Source organism: Rhamphochromis longiceps, linkage group LG7 (assembly GCF_057381845.1).
Source record: "Rhamphochromis longiceps isolate RC_006_pf linkage group LG7, R_longiceps_female_GT1.1, whole genome shotgun sequence".
NCBI lineage: Eukaryota > Metazoa > Chordata > Actinopteri > Cichliformes > Cichlidae > Rhamphochromis > Rhamphochromis longiceps.
Window position 1 is genome coordinate 47,922,982 of NC_140563.1, and position 25,769 is coordinate 47,948,750.

Here is a 25,769-nt window from a genome sequence, read left to right on the forward strand (position 1 = left end):
CCCAAAATCAATAAGGGAGAAACCAAAAAGAAGGATAGACAAAAATGGAAAATAGTTGGCATTTTTTTTAGAATGCTGTCATTGTGATTTAGTGTGTTGTGATTTAGTTCTGTGTATGTTACCTTTGTAAACCAGTAGCAAGCTGTGAGCAGTCACTGCATGGTTGGACGCACTTGCTAAGGCTTGCACTATGCTGTTGAGTCATGCAATACTGTGACAGATGAGTTATATTTGAAATTATTATTATTATTATTTATTTTTTAAATATATAACAATGTCATAACAAAACGTAATTTGGGAATAAGAAATATTGCACTGTTCATCCTGTTACATTAAAACATGTAACTATGAACTGAAAGTAATAGTTACTGTTTCTTAAAGAGCATGAGACTAGCTACTGAGCCTTGTGCCCACACAGTTAGGCTAGCACATTTCAGACCTGTAAGTGATCTGAACAATTCCTCCAAAGCTCACCAAGTAAATACTGCATAGAAAACAAGCAATGAGGTCTGTATTTAATGAGTGACCAGTGCCTCCAGCACTATAAAAAGGCTTCAATAAGTACTTTGTTCCAAAGACAAAATTGCTATATGAACAAGTTCATATAGAGACTACAGAAGCCTACTGAAAAAGAGGACACTGTTATCAAAACGGAGCTTTGAGTAGGGCTTTGCACAACAAACCTTTGAGAGAAAAGTTAGTTGAGGCATTTCATCACTGTTAGGGAGGATGCAGCCTAATAAGAACTCACCTTTGCAAAAGCTATCACAGTAGCCAGACAGTCACAGACAATAAAGAAGAAACAGACTGGTTTGAGAGGTGACACGAGTGCTAGCCAGGCAACGATGGATGTGGTGCACTTCAAGAGTGGGAAACCGCATAAAAACAATGCCAAGGAGCTGACATGGAGCTATCCAAACACCAAGAAAACAGTGCAGAGCAGATGGGAACATAAAGCATGTCCTAAATGTGGGAAATCACCCTGCCACCCAGCATGGCAGTGCCCTGCTAAGAATGCAGAATGCAACAACTGTGGTAAACAAGGACATTATGGGAAAGTATGTAGTTTCACCACGAAAATTAAAAAAGTTGAAGAGAACTTGGGTGAACTGTTGTTAGGAAAATCACAAGGTACCATGGGTGGCAGATATTAACATATAGGACAGTGAAGTGGCCTTCAAAATACATACTGGGGTTTGTGTTACAGCTGTTCCTAAGCAAGTGTTAGCAAGCACGAGTCAAATACAGATAGCTGGACCTAGAAAAACCCAGAAATTGTCCTGGTGGAGCAAAATTAACTGTAGTCAATTGTAATCTTTATAGTGCCATGTGGACAATATCCTATTGTGAACAATGGAGCTTTGTGAACCGGTTAGGGAAGTTCATACAAAATGTGACTGAAAAAAGATAAACAACTAAGAAACTTTGTGTCCAAGAAGAATCCATGGTGATGGGGTCATAAGGAGTACCAAGGATTTTACAGCCCGAAGCAGGAACTGTTTCTTGCCCCAGGAGCAACAAAAAACTCATCTTATGGTCTGTGTGTGGTGATCAGAGATGGGCAGTAACGCGTTACTATAATCCGATTACTTTTTCAAGTAACGAGTAAAGTAAGGGATTACTATTGCAAAAACGGTAATTAGATTACCGTTACTTTCCTGTAGGAACGCCGCGTTACTGCGTTACTAAAACCGTGATTTTTTGCGGGAATGTCTCATGAAAGTGACGTAAGCAAGTGCGACATTCGTGAAAACAGCTGTGTACAGATCAACAATGGATCATATATCGAGTGCGGGAGAGAGTATGAGCGTGCAGTGTTTAAAGCGTGGAAGTACTGACCTTATTTTAAGTTTGATTAAAAAGTGACAAAAAAATTAGTGTCCGTTGTGCGTGGGAAGAAAACTTCTTTTTAACAGCGAAAAAAAACCCCCTAAACTTCCAAGAAAACACCAAGTGCACTACGAAGTAATGGGAAACTCACAGAGAAACTCGCGGCTTCTTCCGCTGACCGCTGCGGCACACCTGCACCAGGGTAAACCTCCGCCTACCCGACTCCTGCTTTACAGGTGAAAATAGAGCAACAGGACCGCTGAGTCTTTGACTTTATTTATTTCTGCTGTGTTTTACTTGCATCTATTTGAAAGAGTGAGTGTAAACACACACAAAAAAATTATTTTATGTGCTGGAATGTGCAGAAAATAGGTTTAAATATTAAACAAATTTCTTCCAGTCAGCGAATGTTGCATATAATTAAATTTTTGCTTGATGCATAAAGTTAAAAGATTAAAACTAATAAAACAAGTTTTTAAAAGAGACTTTTCCATTTGATTACATTTTGTATGATGGATTATGTAGAAAAAGTAGAATTGGGCTGAAAGATCTATCACTTTATCACCTCTTCAGGTTGTAAATCGTGTTTTTAAAAAGTAACTAAGTAACTAAGTAATTAATTACTTTTGAAAATAAGTAATCAGTAAAGTAACGGGATTACCTTTGGGGGGAAGTAATCAGTAATTAGTTACTGATTACTTTTTTCAAGTAACTTGACCAACACTGGTGGTGATGATACAAAAGATAGAGAGATATGGCCACCATATCTCTACTGATGAAAGATACTAAAATATATGTCAAGTCTGTGCTGGATAATCTTCTAATAAGTGATAGATACCAGTTGTGTGTGAAACTTGTTTGTTTACAAATCGTAAAATTCTGTGTTGAGGCTTTGGCCAGACAGGAACCAGTTGGAGGGATTGGTACAAGACTACTGGACTAAGAGGGCAGGTCTAGGTGTGCATGAAAATCTTTTTACTATGGCCTTCTCAACAATCTTTGGTAAAAATGCAGAGAATGTGATGGTCAGACAGTGTGGTGTCACGGACTAAGCAGTAAGATAGGTGAGTTAGTTCTCAAATACAGCACATGCATCAAAGAAAGGGCAAATGTAAAAGAACCTCTAACACCGATCAAATTTCTAGACAGTTCATGGCAAAAACTAGCTGGGATCTATTCACTCTAAGGGAAAATAGCTTTTTTTATTTTACTATTTCTTCTACATTCAGATCAGCCCACCAAGATTCAGAGATGTAGTCCTTTACTTGACATTGATATTTCCTTAACACAGCATCCGTAAGATACTTCCAAACGACAAAATATCACAGTCCTCAGGACATGAAATGAAAGAGTTTGCAGTTAACTATAGCTTTGAAAATGTAATCAGCAGCCCTAAATACCCTCAAAGTAACACTGAGGCAGTGCATGCTATTCAAACTGTTCAAATCTGCTTAAAAAACTCAGAGACCGTTATCATGCATTGTTGGCCTACAGAGACGTACCTCTGAGAAATGCCTAGAGCTCTAACCAGCTACTCATGAGCAGTTGCCTGAACACCACATACTGGAAGCCTATACTTCCAGGGAGGGTGCAGCCAGCTCTGCCAAACCTGCAATCATTGCAGCACAAGGAAAGGGCACAAAGATGAATGCATGCCAAGTCTTTCAATAGGAGGTACAGAACAAGGGACCTTGCAAAGTTATGACCAAAGGCCATCTTTGGAACTCTGATGTAAAAGCACAAGGCACAGTGATGATCCATACACAACAGCTCACTGTTCAAAAGGGGACACTGAGGAGAAATCCTTACCCTCAGGCTCTTGTACCACTGGCACCAAAGCCTCAGGGTGAGAATTAGCAGGAACACCAACCAAAACTGGAGTGTTCTGCAAAGTTAGGGTCTGGGACTCAGCAAAAACCTCAGAGCACATCTGACATCAAGAGAACAAGGTTACACAGAAAAACAGCAAAGCTGCAGGGACTTACACTATCAAAGCCTAACTGTATATTGTGATAAGGTGATTTTTTAGTGGGAAAAAGAGGTGTTAAAAACATGCCTTGAGAATATTCTGTGTGTTATTGTAGTTGAGTCATAGTTCACCACAATTTTAAAATAAGGCATATGAGCTCTAATATAATCTGCTGGCACTCCATCAGAGAAGAAACAAGATAAAAGAAAAGCTGAAATACAGTGGTTGGTTCAGGAATTCAGGTTGGCAAAAGAATGGACAGAAGGACAGAGGAATTTAGAAAATCTGTCTAACAGGTTAGGTGTCTGGAGACACTGCCATAAATAGTCTGAGGCAATTAGAAACAGCTGAGCATGTCATGGTGCTGGGTCGTTGACCCAGCGTTTTGTGTTTTATGATTAGGGCGATCGTGGCTCAAGAGTTGGGAGTTCGCCTTGTAATCGGAAGGTTGCCGGTTCGAGCCCCAGCTTGGACAGTCTCGGTCGTTGTGTCCTTGGGCAAGACACTTCACCCGTTGCCTACTGGTGGTGGTCAGAGGGCCTGGTGGCGCCAGTGTCCGGCAGCCTCGCCTCTGTCAGTGCGCCCCAGGGTGGCTGTGGCTACAATGTAGCTTACCATCACCAGTGTGTGAATGTGTGCGTGAATGGGTGGATGACTGGATATGTAAAGCGCTTTGGGGTCCTTAGGGACTAGAAAAAGCGCTATATAAATACAGGCCATTTACCATTATTTTCCTCTGTTCTAGTTATTCTGATTTTGGTATTCTTGTGCCCAGTTCGTGTTCTGGATTTCCTGTTTTATTTTGAAGGTCTGTGTGTGTTGTCATTGTGTTCAGCTTTTATCCTCCAGTCGTCTTTGTGTATTAGCATCAGCTGTTCTTCCCTCCTGCGTGTGATTACCTGATTACCTTGTGTGTGTGTATACAGGGAGTGCAGAATTACAGGGAGTGCAGAATTATTAGGCAAATGAGTATTTTGTCCACATCATCTTCTTCATGCATGTTGTCTTACTCCAAGCTGTATAGGCTCGAAAGCCTACTACCAATTAAGCATATTAGGTGATGTGCATCTCTGTAATGAGAAGGGGTGTGGTCTAATGACATCAACACCCTATATCAGGTGTGCATAATTATTAGGCAACGTCCTTTCCTTTGGCAAAATGGGTCAAAAGAAGGACTTGACAGGCTCAGAAAAGTCAAAAATAGTGAGATATCTTGCAGAGGGATGCAGCAGTCTCAAAATTGCAAAGCTTCTGAAGCGTGATCATCGAACAATCAAGCGTTTCATTCAAAATAGTCAACAGGGTCGCAAGAAGCGTGTGGAAAATACAACTTGCCTAATAATTCTGCACTCCCTGTATTAGGCAAGTTGTATTTTTGAGGAATAATTTTATTATTGAACAACAACCATGTTCTCAATGAACCCAAAAAACTCATTAACATCAAAGCTGAATGTTTTTGGAAGTAGTTTTTAGTTTGTTTTTAGTTTTAGCTATTTTAGGGGGATATCTGTGTGTGCAGGTGACTATTACTGTGCATAATTATTAGGCAACTTAACAAAAAACAAATATATACCCATTTCAATTATTTATTTTTACCAGTGAAACCAATATAACATCTCCACATTCACAAATATACATTTCTGACATTCAAAAACAAAACAAAAACAAATCAGCGACCAATATAGCCACCTTTCTTTGCAAGGACACTCAAAAGCCTGCCATCCATGGATTCTGTCAGTGTTTTGATCTGTTCACCATCAACATTGTGTGCAGCAGCAACCACAGCCTCCCAGACACTGTTCAGAGAGGTGTACTGTTTTCCCTCCTTGTAAATCTCACATTTGATGATGGACCACAGGTTCTCAATGGGGTTCAGATCAGGTGAACAAGGAGGCCATGTCATTAGTTTTTCTTCTTTTATACCCTTTCTTGCCAGCCACGCTGTGGAGTACTTGGACGCGTGTGATGGAGCATTGTCCTGCATGAAAATCATGTTTTTCTTGAAGGATGCAGACTTCTTCCTGTACCACTGCTTGAAGAAGGTGTCTTCCAGAAACTGGCAGTAGGACTGGGAGTTGAGCTTGACTCCATCCTCAACCCGAAAAGGCCCCACAAGCTCATCTTTGATGATACCAGCCCAAACCAGTACTCCACCTCCACCTTGCTGGCGTCTGAGTCGGACTGGAGCTCTCTGCCCTTTACCAATCCAGCCACGGGCCCATCCATCTGGCCCATCAAGACTCACTCTCATTTCATCAGTCCATAAAACCTTAGAAAAATCAGTCTTGAGATATTTCTTGGCCCAGTCTTGACGTTTCAGCTTGTGTGTCTTGTTCAGTGGTGGTCGTCTTTCAGCCTTTCTTACCTTGGCCATGTCTCTGAGTATTGCACACCTTGTGCTTTTGGGCACTCCAGTGATGTTGCAGCTCTGAAATATGGCCAAACTGGTGGCAAGTGGCATCTTGGCAGCTGCACGCTTGACTTTTCTCAGTTCATGGGCAGTTATTTTGCGCCTCGGTTTTTCCACACGCTTCTTGCGACCCTGTTGACTATTTTGAATGAAACGCTTGATTGTTCGATGATCACGCTTCAGAAGCTTTGCAATTTTGAGACTGCTGCATCCCTCTGCAAGATATCTCACTATTTTTGACTTTTCTGAGCCTGTCAAGTCCTTCTTTTGACCCAATTTGCCAAAATAAAGGAAGTTGCCTAATAATTATGCACACCTGATATAGGGCGTTGATGTCATTAGACCACACCCCTTCTCATTACAGAGATGCACATCACTTAATATGCTTAATTGGTAGTAGGCTTTCGAGCCTATACAGCTTGGAGTAAGACAACATGCATGAAGAGGATGATGTGGACAAAATACTCATTTGCCTAATAATTCTGCACTCCCTATACAGTGGGGCAAAAAAGTATTTAGTCAGCCACCGATTGTGCAAGTTCCCCCACTTAAAATGATGACAGAGGTCAGTAATTTGCACCAGAGGTACACTTCAACTGTGAGAGACAGAATGTGAAAAAAAAAATCCATGAATCCACATGGTAGGATTTGTAAAGAATTTATTCGTAAACCAGGGTGGAAAATAAGTATTTGGTCAATAACAAAAATACAACTCAATACTTTGTAACATAACCTTTGTTGGCAATAACAGAGGTCAAACGTTTACTATAGGTCTTTACCAGGTTTGCACACACAGTAGCTGGTATTTTGGCCCATTCCTCCATGCAGATCTTCTCGAGAGCAATGATGTTTTGGGGCTGTCGCCGAGCAACACGGACTTTCAACTCCCGCCACAGATTTTCTATGGGGTTGAGGTCTGGAGACTGGCTAGGCCACTCCAGGACATTCAAATGCTTCTTACGGAGCCACTCCTTTGTTGCCCGGGCGGTGTGTTTTGGATCATTGTCATGTTGGAAGACCCAGCTTCGTTTCATCTTCAAAGTTCTCACTGATGGAAGGAGGTTTTGGCTCAAAATCTCACGATACATGGCCCCATTCATTCTGTCCTTAACACGGATCAGTCGTCCTGTCCCCTTGGCAGAAAAACAGCCCCATAGCATGATGTTTCCACCCCCATGCTTCACAGTAGGTATGGTGTTCTTGGGATGCAACTCAGTATTCTTCTTCCTCCAAACACCACGAGTTGAGTTTATACCAAAAAGTTCTACTTTGGTTTCATCTGACCACATGACACATGAGAGTTTGGCCAATCCTCTGCTGTATCATCCATGTGCTCTCTGGCAAACTTCAGACGGGCCTGGACATGCACTGGCTTCAGCAGCGGAACACGTCTTGCACTGCGGAATTTGATTCCCTGCCGTTGTAGTGTGTTACTGATGGTGACCTTTGTTACTTTGGTCCCAGCTCTCTGCAGGTCATTCACCAGGTCCCCCCGTGTGGTTCTGGGATCTTTGCTCACCGTTCTCATGATCATTTTGACCCCACGGGATGAGATCTTGCGTGGAGCCCCAGATCGAGGGAGATTATCAGTGGTCTTGTATGTCTTCCATTTTCTGATGATTGCTCCCACAGTTGATTTTTTCACACCAAGCTGCTTGCCTATTGTAGATTCACTCTTCCCAGTCTGGTGCAGGTCTACAATACTTTTCCTGGTGTCCTTCGAAAGCTCTTTGGTCTTGGCCATGGCGGAGTTTGGAGTCTGACTGTTTGAGGCTGTGGACAGGTGTCTTTTATACAGATGATGAGTTCAAACTGGTGCCATTCATACAGGTAACGAGTTATTGACCAAATACTTATTTTCCACCCTGATTTACGAATAAATTCTTTACAAATCCCACCATGTGGATTCATGGATTTTTTTTTCACATTCTGTCTCTCACAGTTGAAGTGTACCTCTGGTGCAAATTACTGACCTCTGTCATCATTTTAAGTGGGGGAACTTGCACAATCGGTGGCTGACTAAATACTTTTTTGCCCCACTGTATATAGTGGGTGTCGGTCTGTGCTTGTTGTTGGCTCGTTTGTGTTCCATGGTGTTTAGTTTCCTCTCTCTGCGTCTCTCTGTCCCGCACCCCGTTTCGTATGTTCTCAGGTTTGTTATTTAGTTTTCCCAGTTTAGGTTTCTTTAGTCATTTGTCATTTCTCATTGCCTGTTTTGCCACTCCGCCACTTGTAAATAAACGTCACTCGCATCATCAGTCACTGCCTGCATTTTGGGTCCTTTTTCCTCCCACACCACATGGATCGCCCCGGCAGCCGTGACAGTACAAGCTGACCAAACATGGACCCAGTGGCATCTGCACCTTCCGAGGAGCTTCGGGAGGAATTAATCGACTCAATTTTGAGGTGGATTGAGCATGAGGGGAAGGAATTTCGCCACGCCTTGGAAGCCCGGCTACAGCGGCTAATTTCTGACTTTCCCTGGTTGCTCAGCTCACTTCATATTCACTGGTTGCTCACAACTCTTCATATTCATGAAGCAGATGTGAGGAAGCAGTTTAAGAACCTGAATGCTCGGAAAGCTCCCGGCCCAGACGGTGTGTCTCCTGCCACCCTCAGACACTGTGCAAACGAGCTGGCCCCAGTGTTTTCTGGCATTTTCAACTCCTCACTGCAGGCATGTCATGTGCCTGCCTGCTTCAAGTCCTCCACCATAATCCCTGTCCCCAAGAAACCTAGGATCACTGGACTAAACGACTACAGACCCGTGGCTCTGACATCTGTGGTCATGAAGTCTTTTGAGCGCCTAGTTCTCTCCCATCTCAGGACCCTCACGGCCCCCCTCCTGGACCCCCTGCAGTTTGCATATAGAGCCAACAGGTCTGTAGACGACGCCATCAACATGGCCCTACACTTCATCCTGCAGCATCTGGACTCCCCAGGAACCTACGCCAGGATCCTGTTTGTGGACTTCAGCTCTGCCTTCAACACCATCCTTCCAGACCATCTCCGAGACAAGCTTTCCCAGATGAATGTGCCTGATCCCATCTGCCGGTGGATCACTGACTTCCTGACGGACAGGAAGCAGCATGTGAGGCTGGGAAAGAATGTCTCGGACTCCCGGACCATCAGCACCGGCTCCCCTCAGGGCTGTGTTCTTTCTCCTCTGCTCTTCTCCCTGTACACCAACTGCTGCACCTCCACCCACCAGTCTGTCAAGCTAATCAAGTTTGCAGATGACACCACCGTTATTGGACTCATCTCGGACGGGGACGAGTCTGCCTACAGGAGGGAGGTTGAACGTCTGGTGTCCTGGTGCAGCCACAACAACCTGGTGCTGAATGCCCAGAAGACAGTGGAGATTATTGTGGACTTCAGGAAGCACACAGCCCCACTCCCCCCCATCATCCTGACTGACACCCCCATCACCTCTGTGGACTCATTCCGCTTCCTGGGTACCACCATCACCCAGGACCTGAAGTGGGAGCCCACCATCACCTCCGTCATCAAGAAAGCCCAGCAGAGGATGTACTTCCTGAGGCAGCTGAAGAAATTCAACCTGCCAACACGGACGATGATGCAGTTCTACACTGCAATCATCGAGTCCATCCTCACCTCCTCCATCACCGTGTGGTACGCTGGAGCCACTATCAGGGACAAACAGAGACTGCAGCGTGTTGTGCGCTCTGCTGAGAAGGTGATTGGCTGCAGACTCCCATCTTTGCAGGACCTGTACACCTCCAGGACATTGCGGCGTGCAGCTCGGATCTCAGCTGACCCTTCTCACCCTGGACACAGTCTGTTTGACCTGCTCCCCTCAGGCAGGAGGCTCCGGTCCATTCGCACCAGAACCTCTCGCCATAAGAACAGTTTCTTCCCCTCTGCTGTTGGACACATGAACAATAACCATATGACTGTACCCGCCACTAACACATGACCCTACGCTGTGTCACTGCATCATTCCATGTTTGGCACTGATCACCACCTGCACTCATGTATATATCTTTCAACGTAGCACTCTTAATTCTTATTCTCATGTATATATCTCATGTATATCTCATGCACATATCTTTCCACGTAGCACTTTTAATTCTTATCCCTACTTTTATTTTTTTCCATGTCTATTTAAGTGCTATTTATGACACTATGTTTGCACTGAAGCACCGCAGCAATTTCCTAATGTTGTAAACCTGCTCAACATTTGGCAATAAACCCCATTCTGATTCTGATTCACCCACTCGCACAGGATTTCATTCTGAATGAACTTCACCTTCACCCTCCAGCTGCTACCGCTTCCCGACACAGCCCGGCAGTGAATGTTTTGCACGGCCCGCCGGGGAATCTGCGGCCCGGCCCGCCACATGTGGAATTACCCGGCCGGTCAGAGCTATCTCCGAGAAGGAAGCGACGTTCCCGACGCCCATCGCCACAGCCGGGCCCCGAGACTTCTGAGTTGCCGGCTGTGGTGAGTGAAAAAGACACTCATGAGCCTTCCAATTTAGGGACTGTTTATTCTGGGGCTGTGTTTATTGCATTAGCTGCCCAGCCTGAAGCTCAGTTAGCTGCCCAGCCTGAAGCTCAGTTAGCTGCCCAGCCCGAAGCTCAGTTAGCTGCCCAGCCCAAAGCTCGCTTAGCTGCCCAGCAGCATTCAGCTCTGTCTCCAGTGTACCCGCTACCCGTAGCTCAGTCGCCAAATCCACCACTATCATCATCTGGACCATTACTTTAGTCACCCTCAGTTCAATCTCCTGTTCAGTCGCCACCAGCTGTGTCTCCGGTGTCCCCGCTAGCCCAGACATCAATGCAGTCTTCACCGGCTGCCTCTGTACGGGAGGCTGTGTCTGTGCCTCCCATTTTGGACTCTTCTTGTAGTACTTATTTTAGGCAGAGAGACAAACACCTTGATAATGTAAACATTCCTCAAGAGCTGGCCAGTTCCGAGACTGTGATGCACTCCAGGGCCTCCCCAGAGACTGAGTTTCAACCCGCAGTCGACTCTGGACCCCTGGAGGCTAAGAAGTCAGCTGAGGACTGCACCCTACTGTTGCTGCCTGAGCCAAACCCATGTGTTGCTCAGCTCCAGTCAGCATCAACCCTGCCAGAGGCCCGCGCGCTTGCTGGTTCTGTTTTGTCCCTGCCAGAGGCCCCCGTGCCTGCTGGTTCAGCCCTGTGTGTGCCAGGTGCCCCGGTGCCCGCTGGTTCTGTGACTGTTTTCGCTGGTGGGTCAGAGGAGCCCGTCCAGCCTCATGCCTCGTCAGCTGGGGGGCCCGAGGAGCCCGTCCAGCCTCATGCCTCGTCAGCTCGGGGGCCCGAGGGGCCCGTCCAGCTACCAGCAGCTTCATCCACCTTCTGCAGCAGCAGTTTCTTCCGCGTCGCCTGGTCCAGCTTTAGCTTCGCTGTCGCCTGGTCCAGCGGCAGCCTCTTCCGCCTCGCCTGGTCCAGCCTCCGCATCAGCTTCAGCGTCGCCTGGTCCGGCCTCCGCTTCTTCAGCGTCGCCTGGTCTGGCCTCTGCGTCTGCCTCGCCTGGCCCTGCGGTTGTTGCACCACCGACCAAGGTACGTCCAGTACCTCAGCATTGCTGGCCACTTTCTGGGCCACCAGCCGGATGCCATCACCGTCGTGGGCAACCTCCGGACTGGCTTCGTCTGCGTTGCCGCCGTTGCCGTCCGCACGGTCGGCCTCCGGACTTCTGTCACAGCCGCCACCGCCTTCCGCGTGGTCGCCCTCCAGATTTCCTTCGCCTGTATCGCCGCCACTGCCTTCCGCATGGTCTGCCTCCGGAGATGAATTGTTGTAGTCTCCTGAGTTGTCAGCATCTGGGCCGGCCTCCTGAACTATGTTTTGGGACCCTGTTCATGGACTCCAGTATGTATGTTTGTGTTTTGGACATTCGTTTGGATCACTGGAGCTTCTTTTTGTTTGGTTTTGTCAAGTGACTCAGAGAGTAATAGTATAGATATTATACCAAGTTATTCATTAAAAACAGGAAGGAGCAAAAATAGTGTTTCTTACATAATTAAAAACACATCTGAATTAGGCTTTTACATGTTGACTATCTAAAACGGTAATAAATGTATAGTTTTTAGTTGTTTTACAGTCTGTTCGATTCAAATTCATGATTTATTATCTAGTGTCCAGCTCATTAAAGTCTCACCCCACTCTGTATACAGAAGATAGCATTTTGATTAGCCCACTTACTTGCATAAACAAACACAACATAGACGTTTGAAGGTAGTACATGGTGACGAAAGCTGAAAGCCCAACAAGTAAATTTAGACATTATAAAGAATGATTTTCTACCCGGACAAATAAAGTCTGGCTGAACACATGCGACTTTTACTATCTGACTTTTTGGTATCAATGAGTTTTCACATAAATAATGTTAGATTATCCAGTACATTGTTTGTTTTCTGAAATTACATTTTCTGGAATGTGGCTCCAACTTTTTGTAGAGCATTTTAGTCTGCAATGAAACATTAGGGCCCTAGAAGCCTTGGTAATGATCAAGTATAAAGCCAATACCATTAGAGGTCTTATCAGGGCCTTGATTAAGACAAGTGGAGTTGCCTGCAAAAAAAGTGTCCTCAGACGTAATTCAGACGTAAGCTGTGCTCTTATCACAGAAAAACAACACTGCTGAGAATGTCTAAGCAAAGATACCAGTGTTACAAAGTAAACTGCTTGGGCCCTTAATATTGGTGTTTGTTAGTGGAAGCAGGACTTCTACAGATAAACATTATTGTTGTCCTCACAGATTCTTACTTAACTCTGTTTTTAATCAGCTCTCCAAAAAAACTTGGTTCATGAATTTTTTTTACCCCACAGGAGAGTGGGACTTTATTGTAGCTTTAGAGGCTGAATTATATATAAATCCACCAGCCTCTTTAATAAGCACATGTTGTTAGTACCTGGTTGGAACCCCATCTGCCTTCAGAATTGTCTTAATTCTTTGTGGTACAGATTCAACAAGGTTCCGGAAATCTTCCTCAGAGATTTTGGTCCATAGAGATTGAAAATGTGACGTCACTCAGGGGTAAAACCGCAAAGAATTCTGGGAACTCGTGGCAAGAGGTACTAGCGCACGCAGGCTTTCAATTGAAATCAGTTATACAGCGATAAAAAGAAACACAAAAAATGGCAAGAAGCTGTTGTATTATTAACTGCAATAGCCAGTCGCATGACAGCCACGGGAAGCCGACGGGTAAAGAGATCGGTTGTTATCGGATTACGTCGTTGAAGAGAAATTGTTCGAGCCGTGTTTCCGAAGTAACAAAGAGGCGACGGGTGGCCTGGACTGCAGCCATTCATAAATGGCTGCAGTCCATTCATAAATAGTGAATTGTCCTGACACAATATTGCGTTTCGCTTCTGTTATTATGGTACATTGACAAAAACATATACTTTTATTCACAGGATAAAACAGTTGTTTTGTATCACTAATTGTCCAGTGTGATTACAGCATACAATATTATGAGACTGGTAAACTTATGATACGTACGATGGTCTTTACTTTCACGGTGCATTTCAAGGTCCTGTACCCATCCATCGGTAAACTGTTCCTGGGCTTGTTGCAGTGACCTGAAGTTATTAAACTTCATGAGTGTATGCACTCACTCCAAGAACGTATAATTATAAATCTGAGCGTGGTGAAAGTTGGGCAGCACGCTAACGTATTTTGTCCCTCTGCGTGCTCGTAAGGGTGTAACCCTTTCACTGGTTTGATTTTTTTCCTCGTATCTTTTCTTTGACTTTTCATCAAGTCTGTCTTTGTACGGACCGGCATTGTTCTCCTTCGTTTTGTACATACCTTTTTGAGGGCAAAGAAAAAGCAAGAATTTATTGGAACCGAAGAATGAACGTTTTGCGGTGCTGCAAATGCTTGCATTTGATGCGGTACTTGGATTGTTTTGCCACGAGTTCACGGCATGCAATGCGCGAAAGTCACGTGGTCTGTCAATCTCTATATTGACACGATCACATCCGTGATGTGAATCTCCCTTTCCACTACATCCCAAAGGTGCTCTGTTAGATTGGGATCTGGTGACAATGGAGGCTGTTTAAATACAGAAAACTCATTGTTCAAATAAGCAGTTTAAGATGATTTAATAAGATGAACTTTGCTACATGGCCCACTATCCTGCTGAAAGCAACTATCAGAAGATGGGCACACAGATGTGCCAACCAGTGCGGTCTTCTGCTGCTGTAGACCATCTGCTTCAAGGTTCGACAACAACCGTGCCATGTTCTAAGTAAATCACCTTTCTTCCTCATTCTGATGCTTGGTTTCAACTTCAGCAGATCATCGTGGCCATGTCTACATGCCTAAATCTACTGAGCTGCTGCCATTTGATTAGCTGATTACATATTTGCCCTAATGAGCAGTTGTACCTAACAAAGTGGGTTTATATTAATGTGCATAGAGCACAGATAATTGATTAGTTTATTGATTAGTGAAGACAAGACACCAGGGCACCATGACTCTTGATTACACCATGAACAAACCACTCTCTGGTTAAGTGCTATTGGTAAAGCTACAGTATTCAAAATAATATAAAAATAATAAATTAAATAATCACTTTTACTACACATTTCTACCTACAGAAAAATAATAAGAGCAAAATTGCTGAGATGCAGTTTTAACTGAATTTTGTTTAATCTTAGATGCTCAGGTACTGCAAAATTACTACTGCAATTGTGTTGAATTTGTTCTTTGAATTTAAAAATGCTGTTTCTTAAAACCTCTGATCGTGACTGAGAACATTACAGAATGGAAGCATCTGCAGTGTTGACAATAAGTATGCAACCCTGGTTAAGTCAGTCCAGCTGTTGCTGAGGAGAAAGTAACAAAAATGTACCCACTAAAACAAAAAATAATATATGTAGTAGGAAGTGTGCCCTATCCGGGGAGGATGTGGAGTTGCTGGTATTTGCCTATTGTTGTTTTGTTAAGCTGAAAATATAATCACAACATAGTGCTTAATGGAAGGTTTTTAAACTCTATGGTAATGGAAAAAAATGAACATCATAAAAATGAGACAAATCGATTTAGTTGCAATAAATTATGATTTGAAACCCAGAAATGTGCCAGAGAATGACATACAAATTTAAATGAGTATGCTCTCTTGGTGACATACTGCAATCTCTGATGACGTTTAATAATGACAACTTATAATAACCTTTAAATCAGTGTTAGCTGAGCTTACAGGACTATATGCAGTCCTGTGAAACTAACCAAACCCCATGCTTCAGTAGCTTGACAAACCACCTTTAGCAGCAATAACTTGAAGAAATTGCTTCTGTGTGACCTTATCAGTCTCTCACTTTGTTGCAGAGAAATTTTCTTCCCTCCCTTATTTACAGCATTGATTCAGTTTATTAAGATCTGCAGGCATTCTTTTATGCATAACTCTTTATTTAAGGTCATTCCACAGCATTTCAATTGGGTTGACTTCTAGAGTTTGACTGGAGCACTGTAACGTGCGAGTTTAATTTGTATTTTTTTTTTTTTTTTTTTAGATATATGCCCAGATCAAATGGTTAAAAAACAGGCCTTTTTCATCAGACCTCGACTACCTTGAATGACTAGTAATATTGTTTTTCACCAAAAGCGGCACTGTGCATTAGGGCCAGACAACCGTGGCCTGAGGTGTTCAAAAAAACTTGTTCAGTTTTTCTCTAATTGAACTGTCATAAACTTTAGTCTGTCTCAATGTGACAGACTGGTGGCCTGTGTGCCTCCCCTCTCACTCTATGGCAGCTGGGATAGGCTCCAATTCAATTTTAATTATACAGCACCAAATCACAACAGTAGTCGCCTCAAGGCACTTTATAGTGTAAGGTAGACCCTACAATAATACATACAGAGAAAAAATCCAACAGCCCCCTATGAGCAAGCACTTTGGCGACAGTGGGAAGGAAAAATTCCCTTTAAACAGGAAGAAACCTCGAGCAGAACCAGGCTCAGGGAGGGGTGGCTGTGACCGGTTGGGCAGAAAAAAAGAAGACAGGATATGTGAGGTGAGGTCAAAGTCAAAGTCAGCTTTATTGTCAATTCTGCCACATGTACAGGACATACAGAGAATAGAAACTACGTTACTCTCAATCCCTAGATAAAATAGCAAATGAACATTTAAATATAAGAGTGATTAAAAATGCAAGTAAAATAATTAAAAAGTAAAATTTAAATAAATAAATACAATACAATTTTTACATATAACAAGAAAGCTATACAATATACAATATAATGAGTAAATGACATTGAGTGCAAACCAGGCAGAGTAGTGCAAATGGGCAAATAGTGCAAATGGAGATTTGGTAATGTACGGTAAGAGATAGTGTAACAACAAAGTCTTATGAGGTAGTGGCAGTCCAATGCTCCACAAAGTGACTGGTAACTGGTGCAGGCCAGTGAGTGAGTTAGAGAGTGTGTGTGTGTGTGTGTGTGTGTGTGTGTGTGTGTGTGTGTGTGTGTGACAGAGTTCAGTAGGACCGTGGAGGAGAGAGGGGAGAGGGGGCAGAATCGGGAGGGAGTTAAGCTTCCTGACAGCCTGATGGATGAAGCTGTCCTTCAGTCTGCTGGTCCTGGCCTGGAGACTCCGCAGTCTCCTCCCCGACGGCAGCAGCTTGAAGAAGCTTTGCATTGGGTGCGTGGGATCAGCCGCTATGCAAAGGGCTTTTTTAGTGAGACGGGTGCTGTAAATGTCCTGGAGGGAGGGGAGAGAGACACCAATGATCCTCTCTGCAGCTCTCACTATGCGTTGGAGGGTTCTATGACAGGACGCATTGCAGGTTCCAAACCACACAGTGATGCAGCTCGACAGGATGCTCTCGATGGTGCCTCTGTAGAAAGTGTACATGATGGGGGCTGGTGCTCCTGCTCTTCTTAGTTTGCGGAGAAAGAAGAGACGCTGCTGTGATTTCTTGGCCAGTGCTGTGGTGTTGTACGTCCAGGAGAGATCCTCTGTGATGTGCACACCCAAGAACTTGGTGCTGCTCACTCTCTCCACAGACGCTCCGTCAATGGTCAGAGGAGCATGTTGGGTGTGCATTCTCCTGAAGTCCACAACAATCTCCTTCGTCTTCTCCACATTCAGAGAGAGATTGTTGTCAGCACACCACGTGGCCAGGCGTCTCACCTCACTTCTGTAGTCGGTCTCATCCCTGTTGCTAATGAGACCCACCACCGTTGTGTCGTCCGCAAACTTGATGAAGAGGTTGGAGCTGTATGATGGAGTGCAGTCATGGGTCAGCAGAGTGAAGAGGAGGGGGCTCAGCACACATCCCTGCGGGGCCCCCGTGTTTAAAATGATGGTGCTGGATGTATTACTGCCGACCCGTACTGCTTGAGGTCTTCCGGTGAGGAAATCCAACAGCCAGTTGCACAGTGAGGTGTTGAGCCCCAGCTGGACCAGTTTTTGAGTGAGCTGTTGGGGGATTATAGTGTTGAATGCTGAACTGAAATCTATGAACAGCATTCGAACATATGAGTCATTTTTGTCCAGGTGTGTGAGTGCCGAGGTGACGTGATGGTGGTGCTTAAACACAAGGCTGCAGCAATATTTCACGTCGAGAGATAACAATCCTCAGCACAAAGTGTCCTTTCTCCTTCATGTGCATTCAAAGGACAAAAAATACACACTTTCAAGGTTTGAAAAGTTCCAAAGTTTGGACCAAGGAGACAAATGATTTGAGTGAGAAATAGAGGAGGCCAACTTTGTCCACTGGGAACAACTATTATTGAACATAAGAGGTGGCCTCCAACACCAACTATCAGCTACTTGAAAGGCAGTCTTGAGATCACTTCCCAGGCATTTCAACCCCTACTCACACCTCGAACATGTGACCCTTAATATCTCACACAATGGCACAGTGAGGCAATGGCTTACAAAGGATTCACACCTTGATTCCTGTGACTGCAATAACCAATGGCTTAATTCACACCTTGGCTCATGTGACCCCTCACGATTCACATGATGACTGGGGAGTAAATAACTCTCAGGATCACCTCCAAAGAGGACAAAATTATAATGGATGAATTACTTGGAACTCCCCATCAGTTTTTGGAGCTGAGGAAGCCTCTCAGATTAGAAGTGAAATGTCTTCAAACATCTTGAAACATATTCAAGCATTTAGGACTAAAATGATCTGGATGACTAAGAACTTGCACAGACATACAACCAGGAGACTGTGACTCATGTTACATTTGGAAAGTTGAACCAGCCTTAAAATTTCTTTCACTCACTGTCTGGTTATGTTTAAGTATTCAAAGTTTTTTGGTTTAGTTAAGGCACTAAGAAATACAAGGTTACTGGTTACTTTAAACCTAAATGGTGAAAAATGATCCTATCAAGTGTGTGAAACTTTGACACTACAGGGGTCTTTTTCAAGCATGAGTCACACAGTACACCTTGTAGTTATCTATGAAACACAGAAAAATAGCTTTTTGACAGAAGCCATATTTGACACCCTGTGGATGAAAACAGGCTGAATAAGCTTAGATTATTAGATTCCTGAAAGTAGCCACCATTTGCTTTTTTGACAGCGCTCCAAGCCCTTGGCCTTCTCTCGATGAGCTTCATGATGTAGTCACCTGTCAGGGTGCCTTGTCAGGGTTCATTTGTGGAATTTCTTGCCTTATTAATGGGGTTCGGACCATCAGTTGTGTTGTGCAGAAGTCAGGTTAGTACAGTAAAGAGTAAAGAGGAACGGCAGTCTATCATTACTTCAAGAACTTTGAATGTGTCCCCAAGTGCATTCACAAAAACCATCAAACACTACAACAAAACTGGCTCACATGAGGAAAGGAAGACCAAGAGTCACCTCTGCTACTGGCGATAAATTCATCCAAGTCATCAGCCTCGGAAATCGCAAGTTAGCAGCACCTCAGATAAATGCCACACAGCGTTCCGGTAGCAGACACATCTCCACATCAACTGTTCAGAGGACACTATTAATGCATGAATCAGGCCTTTATGGTCAAATAGCTGCAAAGAAACCACTACTAAGGAAAAGCAACAAGCAGAAGAGCTTTGTTGTTCTAAGAAACACAAGGAATGGACATTAGACCAGGGGGAAATCTGTGCTTTGGTCTGATGAGTCGAAATCTGAGATCTTTGGTTCCACCCACCGTGTCTTTGTGCGGTGCAGAAAAGGTGAATATTTATTTGTCAAACGGGACAATGACCCCAAACACACCTCTAGGCTGTGTAAGAGCTATTTGACCAAGAAGGAGAGTGATGGAGTGCTGCGCCAAATGGCCTGGCCTCCACAGTCCTAAACCCAATCGAAATGGTTTGGGATTCTTCTTTAAAGAATCTAGCATATAAAACATGTTTTGAGCTATTTAACACTTTTACATAATTCCATACGTGTTCATTCATAGTTTGGATTATGTAAACAATATACAAAGTTCATTTAGCAAATAAAAGAAGAAGAAAAAAGATACAAATTGAAGCTAATATATTTCAATATTACTTCACCTGTAGTGATTCAGTTACATATCGAAAAGGAGTGGGAAGAAGTACACACTTATTTAATCCCACTCTTTGCCATAAGTTATCAGTCTATATTTAATCAGCTTCCTTACTGATATAATCTGCAGTAATAATGACGAACAGATTTCTAATATAATATAGACACCACATCATATCCTTATGTTTTTGTGATCCTATAACTTTACCTCCACACCAATACCTCCAGTTTCAATGAGCATAAATAAAATTTCCTAAACAGAGACATTGACTGAATTTCAATAATTTCCTTTTCTTTATCACTCATGAAGATCATTTCGTTATAACTCTTTTTGAACTGCTTTTTGTTTGGACATTGCTTCAACTCCATACTCGAACTGCTCCATAGTTTTGATGCCTTCAGTGATAATCTACAATTTAAAGAGTTATGAAAATTAAAAAAAACAAAACATTAAATCAGAAGGTGTTTCCAAATGCTCGACTGGTATTGTATATTGTAGGGTAGTATTTTGTACATTTGCATAGAGGATGTGGAGCTACCTCTTGGCTCTTGGTGAATAATGGAGCAGCAAACAATCTAAACTTGATTTTCATTGTCATGGTGGCCTTCATTGTAAAATTCTAGTTTTTTAGGGCCATTGAGAGAATATGTTTCTGCCCACTGATCTTAAGAGGCAGTGACAAACACCATTGACTTGGTGTAGTTCAATGAGGCAGAGGGCAAAGAAGAGACTTACTTGTAGAGGCTGTCGGGTTCCAGGCACTTGAAGACCACTGAATATAGCACAGAGTGGGGATGGTCTCCACTCCTCCTCCCAGCAACAACACAGGACGAACCCAAACCAGAAAACAGATCATCCATCAAGCTCAGGACCTCACCTTATAAAGAGATAACATTGGAAGGAAAGGGAAAACAATGAAAGCACGAATTGAAGTCTGAACCAAAGAAAGGTTCTTACAAAAAGGTCACTTTGGAAATGTTATTTGGCCTGTTTTACTATTAAATATTTTGAGGGGGGAAAAAATGAACAATTGCAAACGTATCTTTCAACATTGCATTTTATCTATTGTTCCATCTATTGCGAAACAATCCCACATGTTTTGGTTCCACCACATGTTTTAACATAAGAAAAACAACAGTGCAAAACACGAGCTTAGTCATGAATGGATTTCTACATTTAGGCATGGAGCTCTTGTAACTGTGCAATTTGAATGATGTTGTTTCACCTCTGCCTGCTCAAGCCGAGGCCATAACAAATGGGACTTTTTACTGTCAGGAACCCATTCACATTACATTACAGAACTGTAAAGAGAACAGGATTTCATACACATTTTGACTTATTGTACATGCTGCTATTACACTGACACCTCCTTGAACACAGTGGTGTCTCAAAAACAGCTTACTTCACAAGCTGTGCAAGAAAAGCAATGCACAATTGTTCATTTAGACACAGGCATACACAACATCAGTTTCCAGTACTCATGGGGGTGATGGAAAAAAGGCGAGACCTGTCAAACTACTGTGGTTTAAAAGCTCTCAAATAGTTGGATTTTAAACTATTTCTACATGAGGTAAAGGGCAGCTTAATTTTAGCTTATGATACGTGTGCCAAATTATAAACACAGAGAGTCTGGCTGGTGGGGCACAAGGGGATGGTAAGAAAAGGTTGCAAGGAAGAGGAAAAAGAACTGCACGAATGAATGATTTGACCTTTTCACAGAAAGAGCTCTGTGTATAGGAGGTTGCCCCCAAACACATTCCAGCACTATTACACAGGATTACTCCTCCAAAGGTCTTACCTTTCTAAACATCACTCTCAAACTGTGTTAATTTATATTGTTGTTAAAGTCCACGTGAGGCTGAAAGTAAGTTGTGAATACTGGTATCAGTTTTGTTCAAAACAACATCTCAGGGATGTTGGTGGTATGTCCTGTAGCGCACAGTTCAAATAGAAATTAAACTTTATCTTTCACCTTAAGCAACTTTCAACAATAAAAAAACTCAAATAATACCAAATACCAAATCTGTTCCATCACAGAGTCTAAAAAAATTAAAAATAATACAAAAAACACAGCATGCACAAATGTTCAGTAAAAGAAAAAAAGAAAAAAAAGGTCAGGAGAGAACTAGTAAAGAGCGAGGCTGTACAAGAAAAAAGGCAGTGAGTTTTATGATTATGTTTTATGATTTTAGATGTGGTCGTGGAGAAGAATGATGTCGTCAGTGGATGTTTTGATGATCAGGGTAAATCAAAAAGTTGAAACGCCACTAAAGTATACTTCAGAAGTTTTTGGAGAAGTTGGGGAGATTTGTCATTTTTATTTTTATTATTATTATTCTGACTTGCAAAAATCAAGTGGCAGGGCTACTGACAAACTGAGAGCTTAGTCTCTGACAAGTAAGTTATTGTTTGTTGCTAAGACAAAATTGTTTTTTTTATTTGCTTGGTTTAAACGGCACTTTCAAAAACTTGACAGACAACAAAAGTATCTCTCTGAAGATTTGAAATAGCATATTCACACAAACCTTCTAGGACATGATTTTTGCATAAATTAAATAGTGACAAGTAAAAATAGATGAAAGGATTAAATGAAAGAGCTGTAGTAGATTACCCAGTAACTGCCATCAATTCATAACTCACTTATCTTGTATTAGAGATGCACAAGTGAGTTTTCTTAACACTTTAAGTTCTCCATGTGCCTGCATGGGTTTCCTCCAGCTACACTGGCTTCCTTGGACAGTCTAAGGATGTGCTCGGTTTACGTTAATTAATGATTTAGTAAGGTATTACTGGACATACGGTACAGAACGTATATTTAAGTAGCAGCATTTGGTATTAATTAGCTGATCAAAACGACAAATTATTATACAATTATCAATTCAAAGAGTCACCAAAGACCATAGTGGGTATTACATAACTAATAAATATTTTAATTACTCTTACAACAAATTGTTAAACCAATGAACCTACCCTCTTTCCCTACTAATTTACAATACAATTTATGCAGCACAGCACAACACAACCTAGTCCTTTAGACTGATCCTTCATAGGAACACTGACAGTTCTGGCACCTTGAGAGTGGTGAGGAGTACTCTGAAATTTTGCTCACACCATGCAACTATAAAAAAGCAGAGCTAACAAAAATTGAAAGCATTCAGATTTTGTTCAGAATAATAAAGACAGATTACCGTGCCTGATCTCTACCTTGAAAGCAACTCTAAATTCCTTCTAACACGCTTTGAGCATCAGTAAGAGCACGTGCTATATAAATACCAGTCCACTTACAAAAGAGTTGAAAAGAACTTAAAATACACATTTGTGTTTTAGAACTTGGCCTCACAATATCAACATAAGTTAGCATACTAGTTTTGAAACACAATTTTCTAGAGATCATTACCAAAATCTACAAGAAGAATAATTTGCTGCCATAACACATAGTGCAGGATTGGGGTCAAGCATGTGTACTTTGGTAACCCCTTGCATACCACCTTCTGTTTTAGAGAGTATGGAGAAGATGTGCATGTCTATTTTCATCTGGTATCACAGGAGAGGAAACGTGAGGAGGGTTTGTGTGTGTATGCATCCCTAGGAGTGGAGAATGGGCTGATTAACTGAATATGTTCACACGTGCAAAATGATGTATGACTCAACTGCTAAAGTGGAAGTTTTTTTTACAAGCTATTGGCACACATATTGGCGCACATGTTTGGCTGTGTCTATGCGTGTTTTTGATTTCTACTCAAGACTTTCAAATGCGATAGCTTAAAAGGGGATATCTTATAAGTGATTTCATATCAGAATTAGGTAAAGATAATCAAAATCCAATCCATTAACAATAGAATAAGAAATGTGAGCACACCCAGAAGCAGCATTTATTGTTATGAGGGTTCCTCATGGGTAGGCCTGTGGTCCGTCAACATTTCTGTCAATACCGAAGCCAAACAGCTCACAGCTGGCAAAAATTAAGGCCCCTGAAATTCTATTACGGTAAAAGCCATTTTGCGTGTTCTCCAGCTTACATGGCGATTAAAACCTCATGGTAAATGCCAGGTGACCTTTTTAGTAAGCAGAGAGAAGAACAAATAACAGCAAATCATGGGAAAGTGACGTCTTGGGCTGACTGACAGTGTACAAAAGAACCACTCTGATTCAAACACATCCTGGCCTTGTAACTATGATGTAGTTGCAAACAAGTCATGATAAGTTTATTTGTACAGACCGATATCATATACAATGTCTCAAAGAGCTTTGCTGCGCCACAACAGAAACAGTTCCTGACCCAGGCTGGCGCAAAGTCTCTGAAAAAAACAAAACAAAACAAGGAATACCCCTCTCAGAAAACTTTGGTACGTAACAACACAAAAAGGAGGAGGGCAAAAGAGGAAAAGAGAATCAAAGAGGTCCTTCCTTCACGGAAAGCATAAGTAACAGCAAGTGGAAGACACAATAACAAAAATAATTGCAGCACACAAAAACATAACTGTGGTATTATAAAGGAGTAAATGTGTATGCAGAGAAAATCTACACATGTACTATGGACTTTATATTCACGTTTATGTGCATCTTCTGAACTTGGATGTGGAAATGTGTGCACATGTGGAACGGGACATGTGGGGGTTTTCTGTCTTTAAACCAAACTTGCCATTCTGTTATGGCAGACATAGCCTTTCACATACAGTTTCTAATTCATGCACAGTCTAACTGCTTTAGCCATTAGCTGTATTTGTCTTTCTGTATATGTTTTTATTTGAATGAGAATGTATATGCAAATCGTCAAGGTGAGCTGGTTTATGGATTAGATATGTTTAGATATTTTTTCTTCAAGGAGGAAATTTGAAAGTATCAGAAGAAGAAAAAATGTAATTGGAATTGATAAATGAACTTATTCACTTACATACAAGTGAGTAATAACACTAAAGCACTTTTTTATTAAACAAGTATAAGTAGTTGCTTCAAAGTGCTGAATTTGAATAGTATAGCTTTTCATTGCAAGGATATATTGGTGTAAGTAGGGTAGGGATTAATAAGGGTAGAAAATCAAAAATAATCTATGGGAGAGATAACAAAAATTTTAGGAATGTCCAAATCGCCCATCTGCTTCAGTCTTAAAAAAGGAAGAAAAAAAAATCTGAACCGGCTAACTCAGCAACACTAAAAAGTTTGAAAGACCACAGAAGACAACTAAAGTGCATGATGAGAGAATTATTTCCATGGTTAAGAAAAACAATTACACAACTAAGCCTTTATGAATGGAAATACAAATGGTTTACAACAAGGTGCAAACCACTGGTTACATGGATTCGACTTTGCCAAAAAACATCTAAAATGGTCTGCACAGTTCTGCAAAACGTTCTGGCCAGATGACACCAAGATTAACTTGCACCAGATGGGAAGACAAAAGTATGAAGGAGAGAAACACTCATGATCTGAATCATACCGCATTATCTGTCAAACATGGTGCAGGGAATGTAATGGCGTGGCCATGAATGGCTCTCAGTGGAACTGGGTCACTCGTGTTTATTGATGATGTGGCTGCTGAGAGAACTATCAGGATAAATGCTAAATTGTACATAGCAAAACTGATCAGACAGCATTTCACAGTGTGAATGGATGATGACCCAAAGCATACTGTAAAAGTAACAGTATGGTTTGTGAGATAAAAAACTGAAAGGGACGCACAAACAAGCAGCAACTGAAGTTTGCTGCAAGGCGATACTAAGTATAAAAATGTCAGTAATTCTTCAAAAGTTAATATAATCGTTCTTGTTAAACCCACTGAATTAAAGCTAAAGTTCTGCACCACTGTTACACATTGACTCTATGTCCAAAGGCAAAACTAGTAAAACTAGAAAAAACTGTCTTTGTCCTACAATCTGTTCTGCATATACCATAAAATTTAGGTGCCTAACTAACTAACTAACTAACTATATAAACTAAGTGTGACCTGCTCCAGCGTCTCCATATCTGGGTGCCACCACAATAACTGCACTCCAGTATTTAACTACTGCTTCAGAAGTCATCCAGCCCAACCAGCCTTCTTCACAACCAATGGTTGCCTTCTATGGCAGGCAGCTATGACCTTCTGACCA

General features: G+C 42.3%; 1 protein-coding gene across 1 annotated transcript in view; it reads right to left on the bottom strand.

Annotated features, from left to right (window-relative positions):
• Positions 1 to 25,769, bottom strand: part of astn2 (astrotactin 2) — a 306,591-nt gene that overhangs the window by 11,983 nt on the left and 268,839 nt on the right. The window contains exon 20 of the mRNA XM_085413994.1: positions 20,416 to 20,557. Coding sequence (XP_085270120.1) covers positions 20,416 to 20,557 — 142 coding nt within the window. The remainder of the gene's footprint in view (positions 1 to 20,415; positions 20,558 to 25,769) is intronic.